Here is a 26,158-nt window from a genome sequence, read left to right as displayed (position 1 = left end):
TCGGCGGCGTATTGAGAGATTGTGCCGGTGAGGTCATAAAGGTTTTTTCTGGCCCAATCGAAACAGCAGATTCGAATGAAGCGGAGGTAAGAGCAGTTCACCAAGGCTATTCTGAGTTTGGAAAGGGATAGTTTAGGCAGTTGTATTGTAGAGGGTGACTCGCTTAATGTTATAAGATGGCTTAAGGGCCCTCTGGGTACTCCGTGGAGATTCCTTCATTTCTTTGATGAGATAAAAGATCTCTTAGAAGGACTTCCGGTATCGTACCAGCATGTGAGAAGATCTGCTAATGCTATGGCAGATAAGTTGGCAAAAGATGGAGTTTCGAAGCAAGTTTTAGAGCTTTTTGATTTTCTTCCACCCTAAGTGAATATTCTGGGGTTGTATCAGCTCTTCGCGGCTTTTTTTTTGTGTCTTTATATTGTAAGGGGGACCTCCTCAGTCTTCTTTTAATATATTCTGTTACCATTCAAAAAAAAAAAAGGGAGGACTTCGAAGTAATATCATATTTGTAATTAGCCTCGATCCTCACAGAAAGGCAGTGTACTTCCTTGTAAAATACCGTCCATGCCCGGTAGCCAACTAATATTTGTATAAGCAGGATGGGACTACTGGTCCCGAATGCTATTTCAATATTAATGCAAAATTGTCAACTTTCAAAAAAAAAACTCTAGATATAGATTTTTTAGCAAAGGGTGTTATCCGAGAAATTCTGCATTTGTATGACTTGTGAATATTTGAGGTTTTATAAAAATGAAAAGAAGAAAATATGATGTGCATCCTGGACCCTTTGAGCATGATGTCTAGGTCTTATTTTCCCATTTGTTTGTACATTTAGTGGATTTAATACCCCAACCTGCCTGAAATACACGGGTTCTTACTAACCCATCTTGTCTGTGATATCTGAATTCCTATTATTGAGTTGTGGCGGCATTATTGTATCGGTCACTCTAATATAACTTTTCAACTTACAATCTTAATAATAAGAAGTGTTAAGATTGATATCGTCTGTTTCTAGATCCTAATCTTGGGGAATAGACCTCGCTCTTGGAGGTTTCGACCTTTAGTGCTCGCATCCACCTTAGTCTGGGTGTGCACAGATCTTTCTCGATCCAACGGGTCTCTTCTTGTTGTTAGGGGTTTGACCTTGATCCTGGGGGTTGTGGCTGAAGCTTCTCTTCTTTGATCCTGAGGGTCTTACTTCGCTCATAGGGTTTTGACCTCGATCGTGGGAGATCTTGGTTGAGAAGACATATCTGCCTGACATGAAGTTGGTGTTCATGGTATCAAGCACCACCTAATTAAAAAACTTAAAACTTTAAAACATCTCCGATTTTCCACCACAATTTAAAGGACTTTATACTATTCACCAGTGAATTTACATCAAGCACTGTAGTTTACGCTAAAATATGTATCATACTTTAAGCTAAAATATATATTAACTCTAGATGTGTAATAGTGTGCTTGTATTAAATAAAGCCCATGTGACTTAATGAAACTTCTAAACATTATAATATTCTTTATGCCCGCTCATCTCTAGATCCTGTTTGAACCATGATACTTGAATCCTAGATGAAACCATGTCTGTTGTTGTAACGACCCGGATTTGGGGCAAATTTTTTAGACATGATTTCTTTTTTAAAATCCCAAAATCCGAATCGCTGCCCAAAAAGGGAAACAAGCAGACTAAAAAAACCCAATACAACTCACAAGGTAAAGTCACTTTGACAATCAAGGCCACATGGCCAACCACTCTTTCCTCGATCCCTTTAAACTCCCTTATTTTGTATTCATGTTATTATGTCATCATGTCATTATCTGTACCTACAAGAACTGTAGTAACTGAGTCAGAACGAGCTGAACAAGATCCCTTAGTGGGCTCACACAATAAAAGTGAACAGTAATGAAATTGTATTATAACAATGATTCTTATGTCAATTAATAGAATAGGCAACAACTTGAATAGAGATATAGAAATCGAAATAAGAGTATGGGTACGATAGTCAAAAGACATGAGAACAAACAAAGAGGATATCAATGGATCATGGTAGAGATAAATAACGCAAGAATCAAAACCTCGTATTGGAGGAAAAACATAGATAGGTATTGTAAACAAAATCACATCGTATACCAAAGTATACGGTCTAAAATCGGAATCATCATATGTATATATCCCAAGTCATCATCACCTGGCCGAAGCGGGTGGAAGCATAGGTCTTTATATATATGACACGATATATACATAGCTCAATAACGTTACCATACAACGACGAGGAATATATGCATACGATCATATTTTCTTTTTTTCCATTCAAATCTTTTCAAAACTCACTTTTGTTTGAAATTTCGAAGTACAGAAATATGACGTACTAACATAGGGAACAGAACTATAATATCAAAACCATTAAAGGAACCATTATTATGAGAGTCCATTATCACTTGCCTTAGTGTTTGACTGTGGAAGGCGATGAAAAGCTCTAAGTATCAATCGAGAAGCAACCATGTATAGTTTACATATCAAGCGTGTTACCATTGGTTCAAGTGTTCAATTCTTTTGTGCTAAACTTGTTCGTATTTATACCAAATTTATTACTAAAACTCGAGAGGCTTCAACTCAAACCTAACAGTTGATTTCTTCGTAAACCAATTGTTATAACATATTGTATTATTATTTATAAATCTGATTTCTTTTGAAAACAAAAATAAAATTATTATTTAACCCCTTTTAGATGCTGATTTTAATGAAAATCAGGCCTTTAAAGCTTATATAATACACACATATATTATTTCTTTCATGCAAAACCATATAGGTATATTCTATAACAATTTTATCGAAGATGTGTATACAAAACAACCCATTTAAACACCCATACTTGTTAATTTTCTTAGAAATCAGCACTATAAGACTCAGATACATTATTTATATATCACATGCATTACATAAAACACTTACATGAGTTATATAACTTATATACGATAAAAAATTTACAAAAGAGTCCTTAAACACACTGTTTTTGTGCTGATTCTGTTGAAAAACTGCCATAAAAATCATATATAACACACATAAGTATCATATCTTTCATGAAAAACATCTTACATAATTTATATGAGAAGCACTCAATGAAATCTAGGAACAACAATCACTTTTAAGTGCTGATTTTTAAGGAAAACAGTGACAAATCCTCTAGAAAATCACACGTATAGGTTTAGACATCCAATTATAATTGAACTATACTCTAGATTACTCCAATTGGGATTTTTCGTAAGTAAATACAATACATATATTTTTAAAGCATAAAATTTTAAAAAGAAAAATTTTAAATAAGTTTCTTGATTCAAAAGAAAGTAAAGAAATCAATAAAACATTATTAGAAACCCTAATTAGGTTGAATTAAGATAAACAAAAGCAAAAACTTTGAATTTAAATAAGAAATTACGAAAAACATAGTTTTTGTGCACTTACTCAAAGACGAAAACCCAAAACGACAAAAAACACCAATTCTTCTTCTCCTTTTCTTCTCTTTTCCTTTTCTTTTCTTCTTTTTTTTTTCTTCTCTTTCTCTCTCTTGGTGTGCACAAGTAGGGTTGCAAAGGCCTATGTTTTGGATTTTTAATAGCTAATGAGTTTTGTGCTTAAAGTGGGTTTCCCAATTAGATTTAATGTTAAAAGTTAGTTTCCTAATCTAAGTCTTCCACAATTAGCAAGAGTCTATCTTTATTAAAACTCCCTAAGGGTGTACTTATCAAATTTAACAACTAAACTATAGTTATAAAAATGAAAACCCAAAAGTTGCCTAATAAGACAAAACTCGTAATTATGCCTAACCCTAATGGTAAAAAGGTCATAACTTGCTCAAATCATGTCTGAATCACTAAAACTTGGGTCTGTTGGATAGGTATTCGAAATACCCATCTACTGGGAACAAAATCATGTTGAACGGACAAGATTTGATGCCCCAAAAATTGGTTATACTAAAGAAACGAAAATACACTGTTGTGATCTTTGGTCTAGGGATCTATGGTCTAAATTTAATTAAGATTATTAACTTTCTAGGCCCGTGTGGGGCTTGGTTATTACATTCTACCCCCCTTAAAGGAATTTCGTCCCCGAAATTTGACTCCCTAAATTCCCTCAAGTTAACAGTTTTCATGTCTTAAAGTTACAAGACTGAGGTGATATGCAAACAATACAACTAAAGAAGAGTGTACCTCTCCAAACAACTTTGAAATTGTTAAAGTTAGAAACAATTTATGAATTTGAAGGGAAAATTTAACAATTAACCGACGATTAACTGACAATGTATTCAATTGTGTGTGTCTCAACCAAACAATGTATCACGAGATCTAGTTTTGAACAATCAACATTTTATGGTATGACTTTGGTTTTTTTTTTTTTGTGTGATGTGAGATGTGACCGAGTAATGTATGTTGGTGTTACATTTTCCATTATATGTATTATGAGAATCCTGAGGTAGGTGCATAGATTTTATTAAGTCCAACCAACTACCATTTCCTAAGACCTACGCAATACTCGCAACTTACCAAATTTCTAAGAACCTAATACAACTCACTTTATTATGTGGGATCTTACAATCCACCCTCCTTGGGCCCAACGTCCTTGTTAGAACATAAAACGGTAGGAGGGACACTTTGAATCTATATGAAACAACTAAATTGCCATTAAAGCTCACAACTAGTTTTCTTGACTTCTGCCGACATAACTCTCACATGTCGAACCAGGCGCCCCCGGTGCACGCGAGTTCGTTAGGTGGTTCTTACAACACAATTGACTCATGTGCTTGCAGTACACACGAATTTATTGTGTCATTTCCTATATGCTCCTTGCCTAGTTTTACCTATCTCATAACTCTGCTAGATACTAACCCTAAGGACCTATAGCCTAAGCTTGGATACCAACTGTAACGACCCGGATTTGGGGCAAATTTTTTAGAAATGATTTTTTTCTAAAATCCCAAAATCCGAATCGCTGCCACAAAAGGGAAACAAGCGGACTAAAAAAACCCAATACAACTCACAAGGTAAAGTCACTTTGACCGACACAGCCACATGGCCAACCACTCTTTCCTCGATCCCTTTAAACTCCCTTATTTTGTGTTCATGTTATCATGTCATCATGTCATTATCTGTACCTACAAGAACTGTAGTAACTGAGTCAGAACGAGCTGAACAAGATCCCTTGCTGGGCTCACACAATAAAAGTGCACAATAATGAAATTGTATTATAACAATGATCCTTATGTCAATTAACAGAATAGGCAACAACTTGAATAGAGATATAGAAATCGAAATAAGAGTATGGGTACGATAGTCAAAAGACATGAGAACAAACAAAGAGGATATCAATGGCTCATAGTAGAGATAAATAACGCAAAAATCAAAACCTCGTATTGGAGGAAAAACATAGATAGGTACTGTAAAAAAATCACATCGTATACCAAAGTATACGATCTAGAATCTGAATCATCATATGTATATATCCCAAGTCATCATCACCTGGCCGAAGCAGGTAGAAGCATAGGTCTTTATATATATATATAGAGGAAAGTGTTTCTACTCGGCCGAGTAGAAAAGCTTATCTACTCCTCCCTTTAAAAAGTACAGTGGGCCCACACATTGTGGATGATCCAAAGCATTCATTTGATAGGTCTTATCATAGATAGGGTGTGCCCAAAAAATCAGCACCAAAGGGTCATCCTAGCCCTTCGTTTTGTTGGGCCTTGTAGAAACAAAATGGACGCACTGTGTAAGATGCGTAAGATGCGTCCATTCTGTTTCTACAAGGCCCAACAAAACGAAGGGCTAGGATGACCCTTTGGTGCTGATTTTTTGGGCACACCCTATCTATGATAAGACCTATCAAATGAATGCTTTGGATCATCCACAATGTGTGGGCCCACTGTACTTTTTAAAGGGAGGAGTAGATAAGCTTTTCTACTCGGCCGAGTAGAAACACTTTCCTCATATATATATATATATATATATATATATATATATATATATATATAGTGCCACGCATATATACATAGTTCAATAACGTTACCATACAACGACAAGGAATATATGCATACGATCATATCTTCTTTTTCTTCCAATCAAATCCTTTCAAAACTCAGTTTTCTTTGAAATTTCGAAGTATAGAAATATGACGTACTAACATAGGTAACAGAACTATAATATCAAAACCATTAAAGGAACTATTATTATGAGAGTCCGTTATCACTTGCCTTAGTGTTTGACTGTGGAAGGAGATGGAAGGCTCTAAGTATCAATCGAGAAGCAAACCTGTATAGTTTACATATAAAGCGTGTGACCATTGGTTCAAGTGTTCAATTCTTTTGTACTAAACTTGTTCGTATTTACATCAATTTTATTACTAAAACTCGAGAGGCTTCAACTCAAACCTAATAGTTGATTTTTTGGTAAACCAATTGTTATAACATATTGTATCATTATTTATAAATCTGATTTCTTTTGAAAACCAAAATAAAATTATTATTTAACCCATTTTAGGCCTTTAAAGCTTATATAATACACACATATACTATCTCTTTCATGCAAAACCATATAGGTATATTCTATAACAATTTTATCGAAGATGTGTATACAAAACAACCCATTTAAACACCCATACTAGTTGATTTTCTCAGAAATCGGCACTATAAGACTCAGATACATTATTTATATACCACATACATTACATAAAACACTTACATGAGTTATATAACTTATATACGATAAAAATTTTACAAAAAAGTCCTTAAACACACTTTTTGTGCTGATTTTGTTGAAAAACTACCATAAAAAATCATATATAACACACCTATGTATCATAACTTTCATGAAAAACATCTTACATAATTTATATGACAAGTACTCCATGAAATCTCGGAAAAACAATCACTTTTAATTGCTGATTTTTAAGGAAAACAGTGACAAATTCTCTAGAAAATCACACGTATAGGTTTAGACATCCAAAAATAATTTCTACTATACTCTAGATTACTCCAATTGGGATATTTCGTAAGTAAATAGAATACATATATTTTTAAGGCATAAAATTTTAAAAAGAAAAATATTAAATAAGTTTCTTGATTTAAAAGAAAGTAAAGAAATCAATAAAATATTGTTAGAAACCCTAATTAGGTTAAATTACGATAAGCAAAAGCAAAAACTTTGAATTGAAACAAGAAATTACGAAAAACATAATTTTCGAGCGCTTACTCGAAGACGAAAACCCAAAACGACGAAAAACACCAATTCTTCTTCTCTTTTCCTTTTCTTTTCTTCTTTTTTTTTCTTCTCTTTCTATCTCTTGGCGTGCACAAGTAGGGCTGCAAAGGCTCATATTTTGGATTTTTAATAGCTAATGAGTCTCGTGCTTAAAGTGGGTTTCCCAATTAGATTTAATGTTAAAAGTTAGTTTCCTAATCTAAGTCTTCCACAATTAGCAAGAGTCTATCTTTATTAAAACTCCCTAAGGGTGTACTTATCAAATTTAACAACTAAACTATAGTTTTAAATAAAAATAAAAACCCAAAAGTTGCCTAATAAGACAAAACTCGTAACTATGCCTAACCCTAATAGAAAAAAGGTCATAACTTACTCAAATCATGTCTGAATCGCTAAAACTTGGGTCCGTTGGATAGGTATTCAAAATACCCATCTACCGGGACCAAAATTATGTCGAACGGACAAGATTTGATGCCCCAAAAATTGGTTATACTAAAAAAACGAAAAAACAAAAATACAGTGTTGTGATTTTTGGTCTGGGGATCTATGGTCTGGATTTAATTAAGATTATTAACTTTCTAGGCCTGTGTGGGGCCAGGTTATTACAATTGTTAATTCACGGACCCTTGTGAAGTAATAAACTCGTCGCAATCAAGAATCTTGCATTTTAACTTACTCCAAACATTGAGTTTTAGTGTATGATTACCTCGTGGGCTATCTTGGCTCACTTATTATCATTCTTGCAAATCGCAAGACATAGATAGTTGGTGCGACCGTTCGTAGCTGTCGGGACCACAGAACCGGGATGGATTTTTGGTTCATGGCTTTTTCTGTGGTTATGGAATGTTGAAACTTTTGTCCAATGGCAGATCATCATGTTTTTTGGGGGACTTAGGTACTTAGTGAGTTTGGATCACCAAACTATGTTGTAGGAACTTAAACTTGGAGTTATGGAATGATCTCTCTCTTCTTCTTTTTTCCTCATGCCTGGAAGAATGTTTTACTTTGTTTTTTTACACACTGATGAAAGATGGAAACTATTGGTTCCACACCATGTGTTAACTTGCAGCGATCACTCATACACCGAAGCACGTGTATGAAGGCTTCGGGGTCCGGGCTGGGGTGTCACATATTGGCCCTAAAAACAATAGAATATGAATAAAATTTGATGCTTTCTTATGTTGAATGGATGTGACATGATGCCTTTTCTGATGTGTATTGTTTCATATCAAGTCAGATTTCTATTCCTAAACTCCATTTTCTTTCCCTTTCTTTTTTCTCTCTTTATTTGATCTCCCCTCTCCCTCTCTCTATGTGTCTTTTGTCCCCTCACCACCACCTCTCTCCCTATCATTCTCCTCTCTTCTCTCTCTCTCTCCCCCCCCCCCCCCCAACCCCATGGTTGGGTTCATAAGACACCCCTTCTATTCCACTCGCTCACCCCTCACGGTTGGGTACAGAAGCAGCCCCCTTTCTACCCCGATCTTTTTCCTTTTCTTTTCTTTTTTTGAAAGATGACAATTTTATTGATACTATGAACGATACAATGGGGAACATGAAGGAATCACAACAACACCCCCTCTCAGGCGAGACTACATGAGCCCGGAGACTAAAAGACAACACACATCAACAAGAGAAAACAACACTAAGAGAAGACAACAAGACAAAGAACATAAGGAAAACAAAACAACATAACAACGCTCCCCCAAGAAGACAATATTAAGACAACAACGAGGACAACACTCTCTCAAGAAAAGACACCCCCCCTCAAGTTGAATGTCAAACAAAAAGAAGACAAACAAGGCATTGCACCTCTTTCGGACATTTGATCAAATACTTGGTATGAGCCGTGGAGACAAAGACAAAGGAATGAGGACAAACAAGGCACCACACATCTCTTAGACATTTTATCAAACACTTGGTGTGCACCTTTGACATTAACACAAAAGACATAGAAGACATATAAGACAACAATAGACAATGTAAAGAAAGAGATGATATCAACACATAAGACATAGAAAACAATGTAAAGAAAGAGATAACAGCACTAGACAGCACTCCCCCTCAAGTTGAAGCCGAAGGCCTTCAACTTGAATCGCAAAGAGGACATCCAAGGAACCAAATCTCCTTCGGACATTTCACCTAACACTTGGTGGGTACCTTGAAGAACAACACAAAAGACATAAAAGACAAACAAATCTAGAGGAGAAATGACAAAGATTAGGATGGCGAGAATTGGGGAAGAGACTCAAAACATGAAAAAAAGAAAGGATTTAAAACATAAAAATAGGTGAAAGGCACTAGAAAGAACCCAACAAGGGTATGGACTTAGAGAAGAATGAGATTTTGGGATGGAGAACCAAAAAAGGGAGAAAGAGATATTTTCAAGAGATTTGGAGGAGAGATTTTAAGATATTTTTTTCTGTGTGATCTGCGGCAACTCCAAAAACAAGAAAATAAAAAAAGAGAGATGAGTGAGAGAGAGAGAGTTGCGAGAAAGAGAGAGAGAATACCGAGAGAGAAAGATAAAGAAGAAACAACACCTTGCACGTAAAGGCACAGAGAGATACGAGAAATGAGCTAGAGAATGGCACGAAGATGATAGACTCAGTCTTCTTCTTTCCTTATACCCCTTCCCAAAGGATATTTGCAATGATACCATGTTAGAAATGAGATTAGAGTAAGAAGAGAGAGGACGAATAAGAGGAATGAAGGATGGAGAGACTCCACTAGGGAGCTCCTCAAGTAAATATGTATATATAGGCCCATCTAGGGAAATATGAGTACAATGAATACAATACCCCTAAGTCTGTAAGTAATGACTAAACTACCCAAATACATGTTATCCAACAACCTCTTTAATTGTTATATCCTCATACAACTATGGGGATTTTCCCCGTTTTACCATTGATTAGTCACTAAGTCAGTCAAGAGCATTAACATAAAAATTAAGTAGCATAAATGGAGTCAGTGAGAATGGAAATGAATCATAAGATTTTATTCTCTTCTCTTTGCTGTCATTTTCATGTTAGGAATGGAGGTAGGGATAGAGAGGAAGAAGGGAATAGAGAAGGAGTGAATGGAGAGTCTCCACTAGGGACCTCCCCTCAAGATAGAGTGTATATACTATAGAACTCCTGGTTATTACAAAGAAACTACAACAAACAACTAAAAAATAATCATACAACAAAAAGGTATAATAATCTCTTACACACAACCAGCTTGGTACAACACTCCTCCTCAAGCTGGTGTTGTGAATACATAATGAAAAGTATAACAAAAAGATAGCAACGGCCTCGAGTACATCAGCGAAATCGACGACCATCAAAACGGGCAGCTCCCCCTGAATCAGCATGACGACGAGAGCGATCAGAACGGGCCTCTCCCTGAATGAGAGCCTGACAAATAAACATGCAAACCACGAAGGATCGAACGGTGACACCTCGGCAGAGAAATAGTAGCGATCCATCGAGCAAAATAAGCATCAAAGGCGCGCACGAGCAACGGCAAAGTAGCATTGGCTGGCAGAGACAACAACAGAGTTGCATAACGCCAAGAGAAGAAGAACCATCGGAAAGGTGATCAGAACTACCCAACGACGGGGGACACCGTCCTCTGTAGAGATAAGGTCGACGGACTGTCGCCTGAAGATAATCAACCAACGATGGGACACCACCTCATCAGTCCAGAAGGGCTTCTCCTCCTACCCATCAACTTTGTCTGGAGACAAGGTCGACAGGGACGCCCTTGCCTGAAGAGTACCAACCAACGATGGGGACACCATCATCTTGAGACACTGTCACCTGAAGAGAACACCAACCAACGACGACGGAAAGCACGTCGCCCAAAGCAGATAAGGTCGATATCCACGCTAAAGATCAGGCATATAGCCGGACAATAATGCATAAAGCTACGCCAAGAACACGAAGAGGAAACAACGAACAATGCAAAGAAATGACAATGTGGTGTAGAGACAAAACAACTAGAATAATGAATAATATCAACTAGAGAAGACAAGGCATACGAGGAAGAACAACCACCAAGAAAGACGAAGAACATAAAGAGAACACAACAATACTCCCCCTCGGGCGAGACTAAATGAGCCTGGAGACAACAACAAGACAATAAAATATAACAAGAAGACAATACCAAGACAACAAAAGAAAAGACAAACACCAACAACTGCACGAAACACTCCCCCTCAAATTGAAGGCCGAATACCTTCAACTTGCAAGAAAATAAGAAGTTAAGGCACAAAATCCCTTTAAGACATTTCATCAAACACTTGGGGTGCACCTTGGAGATGTAAACAAAGGTCATAGAGGCCCAAAAAATAGAGAAAAGAGAAAATAATGGGTTAGAGTGGAGAGTTAGGGATTCAAAAGAGAAAGAAAGTGTTAAAGTATAAAAGATAAATAATGCCTTTCTCCAACGGCTTAAGATATTGGAGAAGTTGGTAAGTTAACATGGTATCAGAGCCAAAGGTCTCGAGTTCAAACTCCCGATAGCAAAAATCCACATGCGATGGTCGGCCCAAAGTGGGACCACATGTGCCACGTGTTTGCCAAGTGGGCCACACGTGCGGGGGAGTGTTAAAGTATAAAAGATAAATAATGCCTTTCTCCAACAGCTTAAGCTATTGGAGAAGTTGGTAAGTTAACAAAAAGGAAGAAATACAAGGATTTGGGGAATCAAGGAAAGTACACATTTTTTTTTTAATTTGGGATCTATGGCAAAGGAGTTGCCGTAAAGACTAAAGAGAAAGATTACAAAGAGAGAGAGAGAGACTTTGGAGGATACGGCAACGAAAGATATAGAGAGAGAGAGAGAGATGGGTTACGGAACACCCAAACAAGGATTTTTTTAATTTTTGGTGGAGATTTACTACAAAACAGAAACAAAACACAGATGGTCGACTGGTTGAGTTTATGGCAGAGTAGTTTTGCAGGGTTTGGGGGACCCAACACGGGCTTGGGCATTGCCGAGAGAGAGAGAGAGAGAGAGAGAGAGAGATCGAGAGATTTGGGAGAGATTTCCGAAAAAAGAAAAAGAGAAAATATCAATAATTATGGAGATATTTTAGGGATTTTGGGGAGAGATTTTAGAGTTTAGAGATTTTGGGGTTTATGGCAAAAAGGGTTTGCGCAAAAACAAAGACTTGCACGAGAGAGCGGGTAGCAAGAGAGAGAGAGAGAGAGAGAGAGAGAAAGGGAGATGGAGAAGAAGAGGAGTAGAGAGGATGGAGAGTCTCCACTAGGGAGCGCCCCATGTAAATGATGTATATATAGACCCAAATAGGGAAACCATGGTACAATAACTACAATACCCACTAATATAGAGGTAAGGCCTAAACTACACTTACATGTTATTTAACAATTTCGACAAGAACATTTCTTGTATTCAAAGGAAGTAAATCTTTGGCACGCAATATAGCAAATTTTAAAAGTTGAGGGTAGCTTAATGACATGGCAATAGTTTCCTAATATGTAACATATGTTAGACTTAGTCCTGTAACATATTCACGGTGTAGTTTTCTTAATTAATAATAAATTATATATATATATGAGGAAATTATTCCTGCGCAGGAGCTTCCCCGCACTCAAGTGGCTTAAAAAGCCTCCCATTGGTTCGTATAGCGGGTCCAGCTATGCGGGTCCACAAAAAAGTGACCAATGGGAGGCTTTTTAAACCACTTAACCGCAAGGAGATCCCTGCGCAGGAACACTTCTCTCTCTCTCTCTCTCTCTCTCTCTCTCTCTCTCTCTCTCTCTCTCTCTCTCTATATATATATATATATATATATATATATATATATATATATATTACTTGATATGAAAGAATATTAGAGCATATTACCAATTCTAAAATATTTTAATTTTTTAGCTCAAAACTGACTTGATATTACCAAAAGCTAGTAATGGGTCATTACATATAAATCATGTTATTATTTAAAAAAGGGCGATGATATTTTCACCCCCCCCCCTCTTTTAACGTGATTTGACGTCAAAAAGCATTAAAGTTGCTCACTGTTCACGTTTTAAGGGGGGCAAATGCGTACTGCAGGGGGGGTGAAAATATCATCCCCCTTAAAAAATGGTATGTATTGGTACAATAAATGAGACAAAATGACAAAATTTAAAAAAAAAAAAGAATTACTATTTAAGTCGCATCCAATAATATAAGAGTTTAAACTTCAAACTGAAAATAACTTCACATGCCAGGAAGATGATATGTTCGTGGGTTAAATTTGTTTTCAAATCACTACCAGCGTCAACCAGCTGTCCATGCACTAAAATTCACGGAAATTTTAATATATTAAGATTGTAAAGGTGCATCTGCATCTAATTTGAATGTGCAATATGAGCTGAAAATAATGCGCCAGTGTGGCATGAGCACACGTATACAGATGTGATGACATCAAAAGAAAAGAATACCTCTTCAAAGCCAAGGCAGCAGCAGCTTTCAGAATGGGCGTCTCATTTGCTCGACCTGGCAGAAAAAACGATCGGCACGTGAAAACATTATATCTGGAAGGACCAGATAGTATTGGCCGGTGTATACCATCTGAAAGCTGGAGGCTCAAAGGATCCTGTCGCTGCAAATGTAATAAATAAAGTCTCGTAAATCTCCATTTATGAAAAAAATAAACACTCATACATAAGAAGCATCCAATCCTCCTATGATTTGTGGACACGGACACGACTGTCATGGGTCGACAAGGACACCGAGTGTCGGACACAGCAAACTCGCAAAATTTAGAAACGGGGACATGGCTAAAACAGAAAGTATACATAATCATAATCTGTTTATATGAATTCGTATGTCAATTTTCGACACCATACAAGTTGTCTGACATGCCAACATCTAAAAATCTAGAAATGGTGACACTTACATAAAAAATTATTGATTGCTATCATAATTTGTAACAATATAAATATGGTATTCATTTAACAAACTAATAAATGTTAGACTTGATCAACTATAATCTAAAACAAACTTGAGATAATCAAATAACACATTCATCAACTTAATATAGTTCTCTTCCATCTTCAATATACAGCGAGAAAGGGGGACCGAGATGATACAATGAATATAGTACTGGACAAGAGTTTATTTAGGATTTTAGGTTTAAGGGAGGGGATATAACAAAAAAACTAGTTGAAGAAGAGTTCATAATAAAAGAGGTAAACAGAATATTCTATAATAAAATAGAATGTTAACTTGACACAGTACAAAAACGTGTCCACACACCCACAGTAAGTCTAACACTTCTAGCAAGCTATTGACTATCGTACACAACTTTCGTTGTTCACACATCACATGTGGATAGGTGGATTTCTCATAGTTGGTGATGCTGCAGTACATTTAAAAGTGTCCAAAGGAGTGTCAACAGATGTGGACACGCGTGTCGTGTCGGAGACGGCACAACATATTTGTCGTGCCGTGTCCGACATGACACACGTGTCAGCAATAAATTCAAAGTGTCGACTAAATCATATATTTAATCGGGGGAATCCGCTGGAAAGGCAGAAAGGAAGAATGGACATAAAACATATAGTAAGGTGCTCAGGGACACAACTGTGTCTTCCCGTGTCCGAAACGACACACGTGTCCACACGTGTCAGCAATAAATTCAAAGTGTCAGCTAAATCATAGATTTAATCAGGGGAATCTACTGGAAAGGAAGAATGGACATAAAACACGTAGTAAGGTTCTCAGAGACGAGTCATTAAAAATCACAAGTAGGCCTTATAATGTATGCTCCAAAGATAAACATTGTGGACAGACTACCTACACCCAAACTGCAATGTGTACAGGTACTAAAAGCCTTGTGTCACGGGCCAAATATTTGAGCAACGGAGTAACCCGTGCGGCGCCCCAACATGCACGAATGCTAGGGCCAGCCTTCAATCGTGCAAGCCTTTAAAGGCCCTACACGCCAACACCCCTTGATGCTTCAAATGTGCACACAAACTCTAAGCTGTTCAACAGGCTACTTGGCTCAGATCTTGACATGCGCTTCTAGATACCCACACTCATGATCAGCCTGCATCACGAGTACATCGAACATAAGGCCTTGGGGCCTAATGCAAAGTCCATCGAGTACGAGGCATGACGATGCCACGCACCAATCCGCCAAGCACTAGGGCTTGGTCATCCAAGGAGCAAGATGCCCCATGGACTGATCCGCAAGGTGTACACCTCGCGAGGGCAACCGAAGTCGCCCCGGCACGAACCCATGGAAGACCTAGAGAATGGCCTACCCACGAGGCGTACCGCGGTGCAGAGGGGCAAACAGTATAGGTAGCCCCCTGCACCGGTCCGCCGCGCAATGCATGTGGGAACCCAACCCAACATGCACTGTCTTTGGCCCCCATCCTCAACCAAAGAAACTGGAGCATCCCTATGGATAGCTCGCAGTCTGCACCCATAGTTCCCTTAGGGCACGCCTACGAGTTGAAGTATGATTTCCTACTGTGTGCAACAAATGCACAAGTAAGTCCTCTTGCAACCCATGAGCAAGCCACCAAGGCTCCTGCCCACACCTGCTGGGCCTAACGGGGGAGGAGTCAACAAGTCACGGGGTCAACTCCTCCTATAGAGTTTGGCCAACCAACCAGCTTAGCGGCGAGTGGCGACCAAAGGTGCTATAAACAACGCATTTCCAAGACGCAACGAGACGAGACGAGATGGATTTTAATACCGGTTGTGTCCTGAACTGTTTCCCCGTGACACTTGGTACTTCCACCAATCCACGACATATTGATGTAGGACCGGGAAGGAAAATAGGAGAAAAGAGAAGAAGAAGAGGAAGAGGAGAACTAGAAGTAGGAGAAGAGAAGAAATAGAAGAAATCTAGGGAAGAAGAAGAGAGGAAATTAGAGGGGAGAATCTCAATCAATCTTTATTCATCAAAACTTAAAAACTCTAATACATGAGGCCTTTACATAGGCAACTGAAATAAAATTCCATGAAAAATAAAAGCCCTAAAACTAAAAACATGAAAATAAAATCCTAGAAACTAAATAACATGGAAAATAAATTTCTAACATCCTATTGGGCAAATATGCCTCTTATTAGACCTACAATCTGCATCATTCTCCCCTGCTTGAAAAGAACTCGAGTTCTAGTCCGCCCGGATCAAATATGTAGACGATCCACTAAAGCAGTATGAGTCATAATCCGTCAGAGGCACTCCTGATGTGTAATGCTCGTAATAACTGTAAGAAAGGTCTGAAATGCCGACGGAGCGAGAGGGCAGAAATCGCCCATGTAGAATCATACGAGCACAAACCACTCTGAAGAAATAAACTGGCTGGAAAGATAGCAATGTACTCCTCCTACATTGGCATGAACGCTACGGGCAATATCAATCCATGACCATCCTCCAAAAGATCAACACTCGTTGGTATCTCATCAGGCTCAGTAGAATCAACAAGAAAGTCATCTACTAGGACCGTATCTGGCTCAGTGCTGTCGTCCGGTATGCTAAGATACTGTCTGAATATCCACGGGCGACTCAACACTGTCACTATGCTCCTGTCCTGATGTGAAAGAGATATCCTCCACGCAATGCTAAAGCTCTCCATGCTCTAGTACTGCCACATCAATCATTGGACTCTCTAGCTCTATATCTTCCATCTCTGACTCTGTATTTGCCATCATTGACTATGTATCTAGCATAATCAGGGGCTCAACAACTATAATGGTCACATCTACAATGTCAACTGGATCATCATGTGGTTCCTCAGTAGTGTTAGCAAATTCTAGCAAATTCCTTCTCACCTGATTGATTTGTCAATTTAATCTCGTCCAAGTCACACACTATCCTTTCCAATATTGCCTGAACTTCGGCTTCTTGTGCAAGTCGAGCAGCTTCTTCTCGTCGAGCGGTTTCTTCTCTTCGAGCGGCTTCTTCTCGTTGAGCAGCTTCTTTACGCGACGGTCTGTTACTATGGGTATCCATAACGACTGGGCTTGCCGTCTCGCAGTTTCTCTGGCTTGACAGATGGTCGCTCAGTGATCATAGCCGTAGTACTCAAGATATGCATCTAGAGCATAGATTCACCGTAGACATACATCCTCATAATAGCTATAGGGAGTGTAGCCTTGAAGATATCAATCGTCGTACCCATCAAAATATGGAACAAATGGTGGAGCCATTGCGATCGATGTCGAAAAATAAAATCAATCATCTAATATGTCTGTCGTGTAGAATGGAACACAATGTTTTTTGTGGATCTCAGTTCGGACTCCCGGATAGCCTAGATCAGTGATCGGACCAAAAGGGACAGACAGCCAAAGTTGATCGAAGTAGTGCTTGCACTCGCTGTTGGCTGCTGAAAGTGGGTTGGATATGCACTTCAAGTTGTCACAAACAACTTTTGTGATGATGGCAAGATTAAATTTCGAGAGGAAATAGCTCGAATGAAGCGAGAGAAAATGTGATGGAGAGAAGAGAGAGAACGTGTAGGGAGATAAAGGGAGAAAAAAAATCAATTTTTCTTTTTTTTTTCTTTTTTTTACTTTTCTTTTCTCCTTTTCCCCCTGTTCTAGTTACTCCTTTTCCCATGTTCTAGTTACGCACAACTGCTACTATTAATGAAGGGGGTGCCCTTGGGGGGAAATGGGGGTGATTTTCACAGTTAACTTATAAAAAGAAAATCAAGGGGGCGACAAAGGGAAGAAAAGGCGAGGGTTTATTAAAGGTACTTTAAAAGGAAAAGCAAGATGGGGGTGCCTAGGAGAGAAAGGGGGTGTGTCAAGGTGAAGAGAGTGGGGGTAACCTTTTGCTTTTTTCAAAAGGTCTGTACAAGTAACTTTAATCATAAGCTACTTTTTTCTTTTTTCCAAAAGTTACCAAATAGCTTTAGTTCTCTTTTTTCCTTTAAATGACACATATAGCATACCTCTTATAAGGTAAGTTATCTTATTAAATGAGATATGTAACTTACCTATTAGTCTTCTGCGGAATAAAAAAAAACTCCACGTTTCCTTCTATGTTACGGAACCAGGTGAGTTGGGAATGAGAAAAGGCGGGGGTGGTGCGTGCGACACCGGCAGGCCGCGGCGGAATGCCGGAGGTGGAGTGGGCGACGGAAGGGCTTCCAGTGGAAGAGGATTTCTCCGGCAAATGATGTCGGGCAAATTAAGGGACATATTTTATGGGGTTTTTTCTTTGTGTGTGTTGGTGGAGGAAGGTAGCAGTGCGTTTGATTCTTCTAGGAAGAAGATGGGTTGGGCGGACCTATTATGGGTGAATGAAATGGGTTGAATTAGAAGTTGGGGTGAAGAAAATCAAGGTGGGGCTGTTGGTGGTCCTTGACTAAATTAAAAGGTACAGATTGTTGGGTTCACCGCTGAGTTGTAAACTGGTGTGGGTGTGGCAAGATGGGCCGAGGAGGAAACGGAAGAGTGGGTTGTTGATGAGCTTGAAGGGAGAGGACTTCTAAGTTGAGGGAGAGTTGACCAGTGAGGTGTTGTTGCTCAAAGACAGGCTGGTTTTTGCATGAAAACCCTGCAACAATCGGGTGTGGAAGATGTTTTTTTTTGGAGGAGATATGGCGCTGTTCGGATGGGGTAAAAGTTGAGGGTAACTGGAGAAATTACTTTACTAGAGAATTTGTTGCGCGAACCTCCGCGGCTGCACTTGGAGCTTTATTCTAATAGCGAAAAAATATTGGATCTTTTGGCTCTGTTACCAATTTTGATGTAGAACCGGGAAGGGAAATAGGAGAAAAGAGAAGAAAAAGAGGAAGAGGAGACCTAGATGTAGAAGAAGAGAAGAATTAGAAGAAATCTCGGGAAGAAGAGAGGAAATTAGAGGGGAGAATCTCAATTAATCTATATTCAACAAAACTTAAAAAAACTCTAATACAAGAGGCCTTTATATAGGCAATTGAAATAAAATTACATGAAAAATAAAAGCACATCCGAATGAGCAAAGATGCCTCTTATTGGGACTACAATCTGCATCACATAGTGTCATCCCTATCTTTTTTTTTGAAAGATGACAATTTATTATAATATGGTTGGGACAAGGCGTCCCCATAAGCTTACAAATACTATTTATAGTCATTGCCCTGAATCGGGCTTACAAAAAAGATGCAATTTCTATTTCTTCCCTTTGGACTCCAGCCTTTGCTAGGCTATCAGCCACTTCATTCGCCGATCTCCTACGATGTTCAATCCTAGGATCAAGAACCCTTATCAAATCAAGTATTTCCACAACCAATTCCCGCAACTTCCAAGGTCCTTTTGAGGAACCAGAGGCCCAATCTAAAACACATGCATATTCTCTTTGTCAATTGTGGAAGTTTACATACAATATACAACTTTTCCAGTTCTTTCTTGACTTTATTCTCTCATTATGTCACAAAAATTTGCAACTTCCTTTTCTATAGTTCTTTAATGGTTATAAGCATTTGTCAAGATTGCTTCTTTTTTTCCTTTCTGGCAACTTATATTTGATTTCTATTAATCATGTTTCTTACGAACCTATGCTTACATGATCCTTTCTCATTCGCTTTGTTCATATCCACGTTGTATAAAAGAATGAATGGTATCGACGTCGAAAGTAAATAATATTGTTGTACTCTTCATTCAACAATGATTAGGGTCCAGAAATTTATGCATTTTTATGGACAATTTATTGTTTGTTATGTTCTTTTATAAAATTATATTTAACATTTTAAGCTAGTACAAGATTACCACAAAATAAATAAACCCACTTGGCACTCGTCTACGAGGTATCGCGACCCCTCTTCTTGAAAGGAAGTCACCTCAATCTGGAGAACAAAGAACTTGGCTATCACTCCCATCGTAAAGGCGCCTGATAAGCAGAGCACGTTTTCTCTGTCGTCTGTTTAACTAATCGGCTTTCTAAAGACGAATAAGGAGAGACATCGACCTCACATCGCGGTAGTTCGTTCGCTTGGCTATTGATGTCAATTCGAACATTTCGCTCCCCCTGTCGCACTCGATAACCATAGTCATACCTCGGTAACATAGCTTAAACTGGTTTAACAGGCCTCACGAAACATTTATTAAAACAAAATAAATAAATTGCTCTCTACATGACCCTTTTACTCCCAAAGACATCACACAAGAAATGCAGAATGATTACACCAAGCCCCCCCCCCCCCCCCCCCCCTCCCTTCAGAATGCCAATTACGATTGTACCAAATACAAAGGAACAATGTTGGCCAAAACCCATATTCGCTACAAAAAAGAGGAACTTAAAACAAAGGAATTTGAACCATCCAAACTTTATGAACCAGTTATTAGGAACTTGAAATCAGCTGGCACAAAGACACAATTTAGAACTGCATCTCTATCTTAAAAATCACAGTACTCACAGGAATTTGTATCATACATTCTCTAATTAAGCAAAGGGATATAATGCACCCTTTTGCTCGTGGATAGTTGAAAGTTAACCTATACTACAAAATACAAATGCAAGGTAGGGTTCCAGGCATCGCAGATAAAAATCAAATTTTTAAAGCACAAGACACAACCCCAGGTGATGCACGCCAAAAAGTGACCTGGTGAATGCTCCCAAGGCACCGGGCCCTTGAGGAAGAAACCTCCGGGCACTAAGGCTCAACGAGGCATAGAGCGAAGCAAACATTTCAAATTAAATGGTACCAAGTGGCACCTCTTCTAGCCATTTCATCCATAGAGATGCTTTTTTAAGATAAACTGATCTGAGAAATTATTTTTGTTCAGTTTAACATCTCTAACCCTGGTCCTGAGGAGAATGAGAAATCCAGACTAGATCTAATATCTGTTGGAGGAGAACGGGGTTTTCAAGGAGATAATTATCAGTGTTGCATGCATACCTGCCCCAATATGAGATCTCAAGAAACCAAGGCGCTTATCATAAACTGCCGTGTTATAGGGACCTGGAAGCTTATCATAAACTGCCGTGTTATAGGGACCTGCCTGCCAGGTCCCTATAACGCGGCAGTTTAATGCAATGTTGCTACATTGTTGAGCCCGTCTTTAGAGCAAGGTTTTAAATTTCGGTTTCAGTGAACCGGAAACATTTTGGTTTTTGTATGAAGTTTTGGCTGAAATCTTGTAAAATGAAGGAAATATTTCGGTACCAAATCATGGCCAAAATCAAGTAAAGATTCTTCGCCACTGGTTTTTCTTGTTATTTTTTGTCATTTTTTTTTAGAAATAGCTTAAAGGAAACTCGTTGTTCTCTTTCCTGCGAGTGGAGTTGATTTTTGTCAGGGTTTCTGTCGAATGTTTCGCATATTCCGACAAAAACATTAATGAAATACTGAAATTTCAAGTGTTATTCAAACGGTTCCCATTAAAATGGTGGCCAGGTCTGTTGGCTGGATGGTCAGGATTGCTCTAATGGAGCCATTCAAAAAATTCTGGTGGCAGCCAAAATCGAAATATTTCGACCTTTTCGTTTCGTTTCGGCCGAAATTTAAAGCCATGCTTTACAGTAGGCAGTATAACATATAAGACTCTAAATTAAAGGTATCTCCTTGTATGGTACTTGCTAAACTAAAACACAGATAGGGCGGTGATAAATTCGCACCCCCTGTAGGATAATTTGCACCCCTTTAAAGGAGGGGATGTGGCATACTTTAACGCTTTTTAAAGTCAATTCAAGTTAAAGGGGTGCGAATTATCCTACAGGGGGTGCAAATTTATCATTGCCCTTTAGATATTGTTTACTAAAATATGGAGATGCCATTTTCCGATATCATCTTTCATAATTGATGTTGAGCACTGGATCTTGTGTTTTGCATGTTTTATCTAAATCCTCTGAAATATTTCTTAACATTTTGTTGAGTGTAATTTTCGCATATTTCAATTGAAACATTAACGAAATACCAAAATTTCAGGCGAAACCCGAAATTTCAGGTGAAATCTTGTAATTTTCCGAATCCAAGTGAATTTTGTTTCCGTATAAGAGTCTAAATTAAAGGTATCTCCTTGTCGTTTCAGCAAGGAGATACCTAAAATGTTTCCACACGTTTCCGTGATTTTACAGGATTTGTACCTAAAATTCCAATTGAAACTGAATCGTTTCCGTTTCTGTGGCGACCAAAACCGAAATTTAAAACCTTGGTATAAATACAGATGAAAAATATGAAGAAAAGAAATTTTGAAAAAATTCTAGCACATGCGGTAGAACAAAATAATGCTGAAAACCATGAAATATGTGTGTATGTTTATGTAGGTAGGTACGTAGGTAGTTAGTTACACAGAGAGGGGGGGACGCTCGAGCGTTAACAATCACATGCCATCATGCTTATACTGCAAAGCAAAAGGTGTCTACATTATCAAATAAAAGATCATGAATAAGATTCTAGGGGGAAAAAGGATGACCATACCGACACATGTGATGAGAGGGAAAAGCTCAATAAATGTGTTGGGCATTTTCTCGCCATATTTCTCTGAGAAAAATAGGCATGGCAAGTTCCGCAAACAATATATCCAATGTGAAAATCAACCATATAGTAGATATACATGTACCTTAAATTGGTTAGGGTGTCCAAAGAAATTGTGCTTCCTCTGAACTCCCAATTCATGGGATAATTGCAACGAACCAGCGACAGCCATCATTGAAAACATTGGGGGATGAGCTAGTAGCACAAAATCATTATGTTATTTTCACTCTACCTGTCGCTTCTAAACAACTCTTGTGAAAACTAGTACATGGGTAGAAGGGATTCAAGGCACCCAATGAAGGACTACCACACAATATGAGACAAAACATTCAGAACCCTGTCAAAGAAAAATCTAATGTTGAGTTAACATTTGAAACATGATCGAAATTTACCCAACAACAAACCAGAAATGACTGAAACTCTCTAAAATTTGAGTACATCAATGAAATACTTTTCTAAATATCCCATCATTACTTCATTATCCTACAGATATGGTGGTTATAGAAAGTAAAATATGCAGAAATAATCACACCAATGCCCACAAAGTTGGCACTCCTGCTACAGTATCAATAGTCTGTAAATCGATGGACAAATTTTTTAAATCAATGGACAAATTACAATTACATTATTTATTTCTCTAGAATTTCCAACAGAAAGAGGCAAATACTTTACATGTCATGGACTGTGTGCCATAAATTAGTGTACCCTAAGCCCAATATGTACCTTATGGTTGATAGGTAGTTTTGTCTTGGAGAACAAAGATAAACAAAACCCCCACTTGGTATCTTCTAAGATAAATTTTGCTTTAAAAATAACATTTTCAAAGAAGATAAAAATGTCTGCCTTAAAATTCAAGCGTAAAAAATCCACGCCACAGTCCAACAGTCATTTAAGACACTTCTCACACAACGGTATATTCATGCATTCTTTTTCTTTTACTTTAGTTTGCTATATCTTCTTCCTAACTACAATTGTGGACAAGACTGTGTAGGTCAATCCATGATTTTTTATTTTTTTTTGAAAATGTAGGTCAATCCATGATGCAAAAAAAGAAGAAGAAACTAAATACAAGGACTAATAAACTGATGCTCAAGGTTTTAAATGTCGATTCCGGCCACCTCGGCATAAATTTCAGCCAAAATGATGTAAAAAATGATAAAATTTTGGTTTTCATAAAATTTCCACCGAAGTTTCTAAATTTTCGGTGGTAATTTAAGTGAATTCGATGAAACTCATAAAATTTTCGGAGGAAATTTTTTCAAATTTACGTGGACATTTGTAAAATTTCGGTGGAAATTTTCTAAAGAGGGTAAAAAACGAAATTTTAACCTGATATTTCGGCCAAATTTTGCCGAAATCTTGTAAATTTCCGATTTTCAGTAAATTGTGTCGGCCTTGGCCGAAATCCGAAATTTTGGCCGAAATGTTTTGGTTTCGGCCAAAATTTATAACTATGCTGATGCTCTCTCTGTGTTTCAAGCACAAAGTTCCATGGGATTCAAGAATTCCAGATGACCCTAACACTATAAGGATAAGGTAATCTCACATATTTGGCTAATTATGTTGCATCAGTACGGATTCAAGTGTCGCAATTGGGTATCGAGTGTTGGTTCTGACAAACCTCAAAAAGAAAAAGAACGATTCGTGAATTCGTCCAAATATTTTAATCAATTTTTAAATTTTGTTTTCTTACATAATAATATGGTTATAACAAGAAATATATTGAAAATTTTAATCAATGAAGTAGATATTATATTTTATTTCTATTTACGAAACTTACTAGTAAAATGGGTAAAACTCAAAACATGAGGGGGCCGTTTGGATATGCGGATTTTAGAATCCAGGTTTTTAGCTTGAGAACAATGTAAAAGAAGGTTCATGATCAAGCTGTTGTATGCTGTCCTGACCATAGAAGCAGGAAACGTCCCTAGTAAGGGTGTCAATTTTGGCTCGGGCTCGGAAGCTCGCTCGAGCTCAGCTTGAAAAAAGCTCGGCTCGAATCCTTAACGAGCCGAGCCGAGCCGGCTGGCCAGGCTCGTTAAGCTTAACGAGCCGAGCCCGAGTTAGGCCAGGCTCGGCTCGGCTCGTTAAGGCTCGTTAAGAATTTAATATATTTAAATATATATATTATATATTAATATATACACTAAAAGGGTTGTCTAGGGAGTGAAAGGGGGAGGCAAAATATGTCACTTCTTTATTGGAACCCCATTTGTTACTTGGACCACCCCCCGTAGTGTAAAAAGAGTAGTAAAAAAACACTAGATAGGGCTGTCCAGGGAAGATGAGGGGTGTGAAATTAATATAATTCGAGCTCGATAAGGCTCGCGAGCCGCTCGCGAGCCGAGCCGAGCCTGGTTCGAGCCCGAGCCGAGCTCAAGCCGAGCCTGGCCAAGCTCAGCTCGGCTCGGCTCGTTTACACCCCTAGTCCGTGGGGAATGGGAAATGCGTTTTCGAAACGGATACGATACGGATATTAAAAAGTTGTGAAACGCCTGTGAAACATCGGGGAAACGCCTGTGAAACGCACGTGAAACGTATGTGAAACGCACCTGAAACGTATGTGAAACTCGTGTGAAACGTATGTGAAAACGTGTTTCTGGAAAAAGAGAAACGTGTTTCCCCTGTTTTTAAGTTAAAGCATCTGTAATTTCTATGTTTTAGGAAATGAATTTTCTGGAAAAAGTTTTACGCGTTTCCCTTGCGTTTCCCAAACGTTTCCCTTGCGTTTCCCAAAAGTTTCCCTATCGTTTCCCAAGACGTTTCCCTTGCGTTTCCCAAGACATTTCCCAATGCGTTTCACATGCGTTTCTCTATCGTTTCCCGTTTCACGTTTCCCCTTTGATTTTTTCCACGCGTTTAACATACCGTTTGCCATTTCCGTTTCCTGAACTGGTAACTATGGTCCTGACAGCGTTTCTTGGATTTTATGTGAGAAATTCAGGTTTTAAAACCTCTCCTGCATCCTGAGATTTCTAAAACCTGGAAATATGGAAGGATCTACTACTCTCTTGCTGACGGAAAGAAGGGCGAGAAGTCGAAAACGACGGTTGGTCCCCTTCTTCTCTTGTCTCTTAGCTACAATTTTGAAGATATCCCGGATTCTAAAATCTGCCTATCCAAACGGCCCCGAGGTAATTGTAAGTTTGTGGTAGTGGTATGCAGAAAAAACAAATAAAAGAGATCTAGAAGTGTCTCGAAGAATCCTAAAGTATTGGAATTCGAGATGTATCCGACACGGATTCTTTGCCCATTTAGAAGAATCCATGTAACATGGGGCTAAATGAATGATTATTGGACAAAGAACGTCATGCATGGTCATGAATTACACAATCATTATCAACTAATTTCATGCTTAGATGTAAAAAAGCAGGTGTCGTTACAACTAGAAATTGAAATTAAAGACATTGAAATTCACTGTTACGTGCCTAGATAGATGGGTCCCACTTAGAGTCGAATAAATCAGAATTTAGCAATATCTAAATTGG

General features: G+C 38.2%; 1 protein-coding gene across 3 annotated transcripts in view; it reads right to left on the bottom strand.

Moving 5' to 3' along the window:
• LOC143850775 (mechanosensitive ion channel protein 2, chloroplastic-like) overlaps positions 1-26,158 on the bottom strand; it is a 41,915-nt gene that overhangs the window by 13,767 nt on the left and 1,990 nt on the right. For 2 of the 3 annotated variants that reach the window (XM_077360026.1, XM_077360027.1), the window contains exons 2-3: positions 22,756-23,007; positions 13,686-13,846 (exon numbers count right to left, since the gene is read on the bottom strand). In XM_077360026.1, the coding sequence (XP_077216141.1) occupies positions 13,686-13,846; positions 22,756-22,854 (260 nt within the window). In that variant the 5' untranslated portion in view covers positions 22,855-23,007. The remainder of the gene's footprint in view (positions 1-13,685; positions 13,847-22,755; positions 23,008-26,158) is intronic. The other variant, XM_077360028.1, reaches the window with a different exon arrangement.

This window comes from Tasmannia lanceolata, unplaced genomic scaffold, assembly GCF_043159265.1.
Source record: "Tasmannia lanceolata isolate RefF3 unplaced genomic scaffold, GAP_Taslan_0.1 ptg000018l, whole genome shotgun sequence".
NCBI classification, from domain to species: domain Eukaryota; kingdom Viridiplantae; phylum Streptophyta; class Magnoliopsida; order Canellales; family Winteraceae; genus Tasmannia; species Tasmannia lanceolata.
The sequence above is the reverse complement of the archived record's forward strand: the minus strand, read 5'-3'. Positions and strand labels throughout refer to the sequence as shown.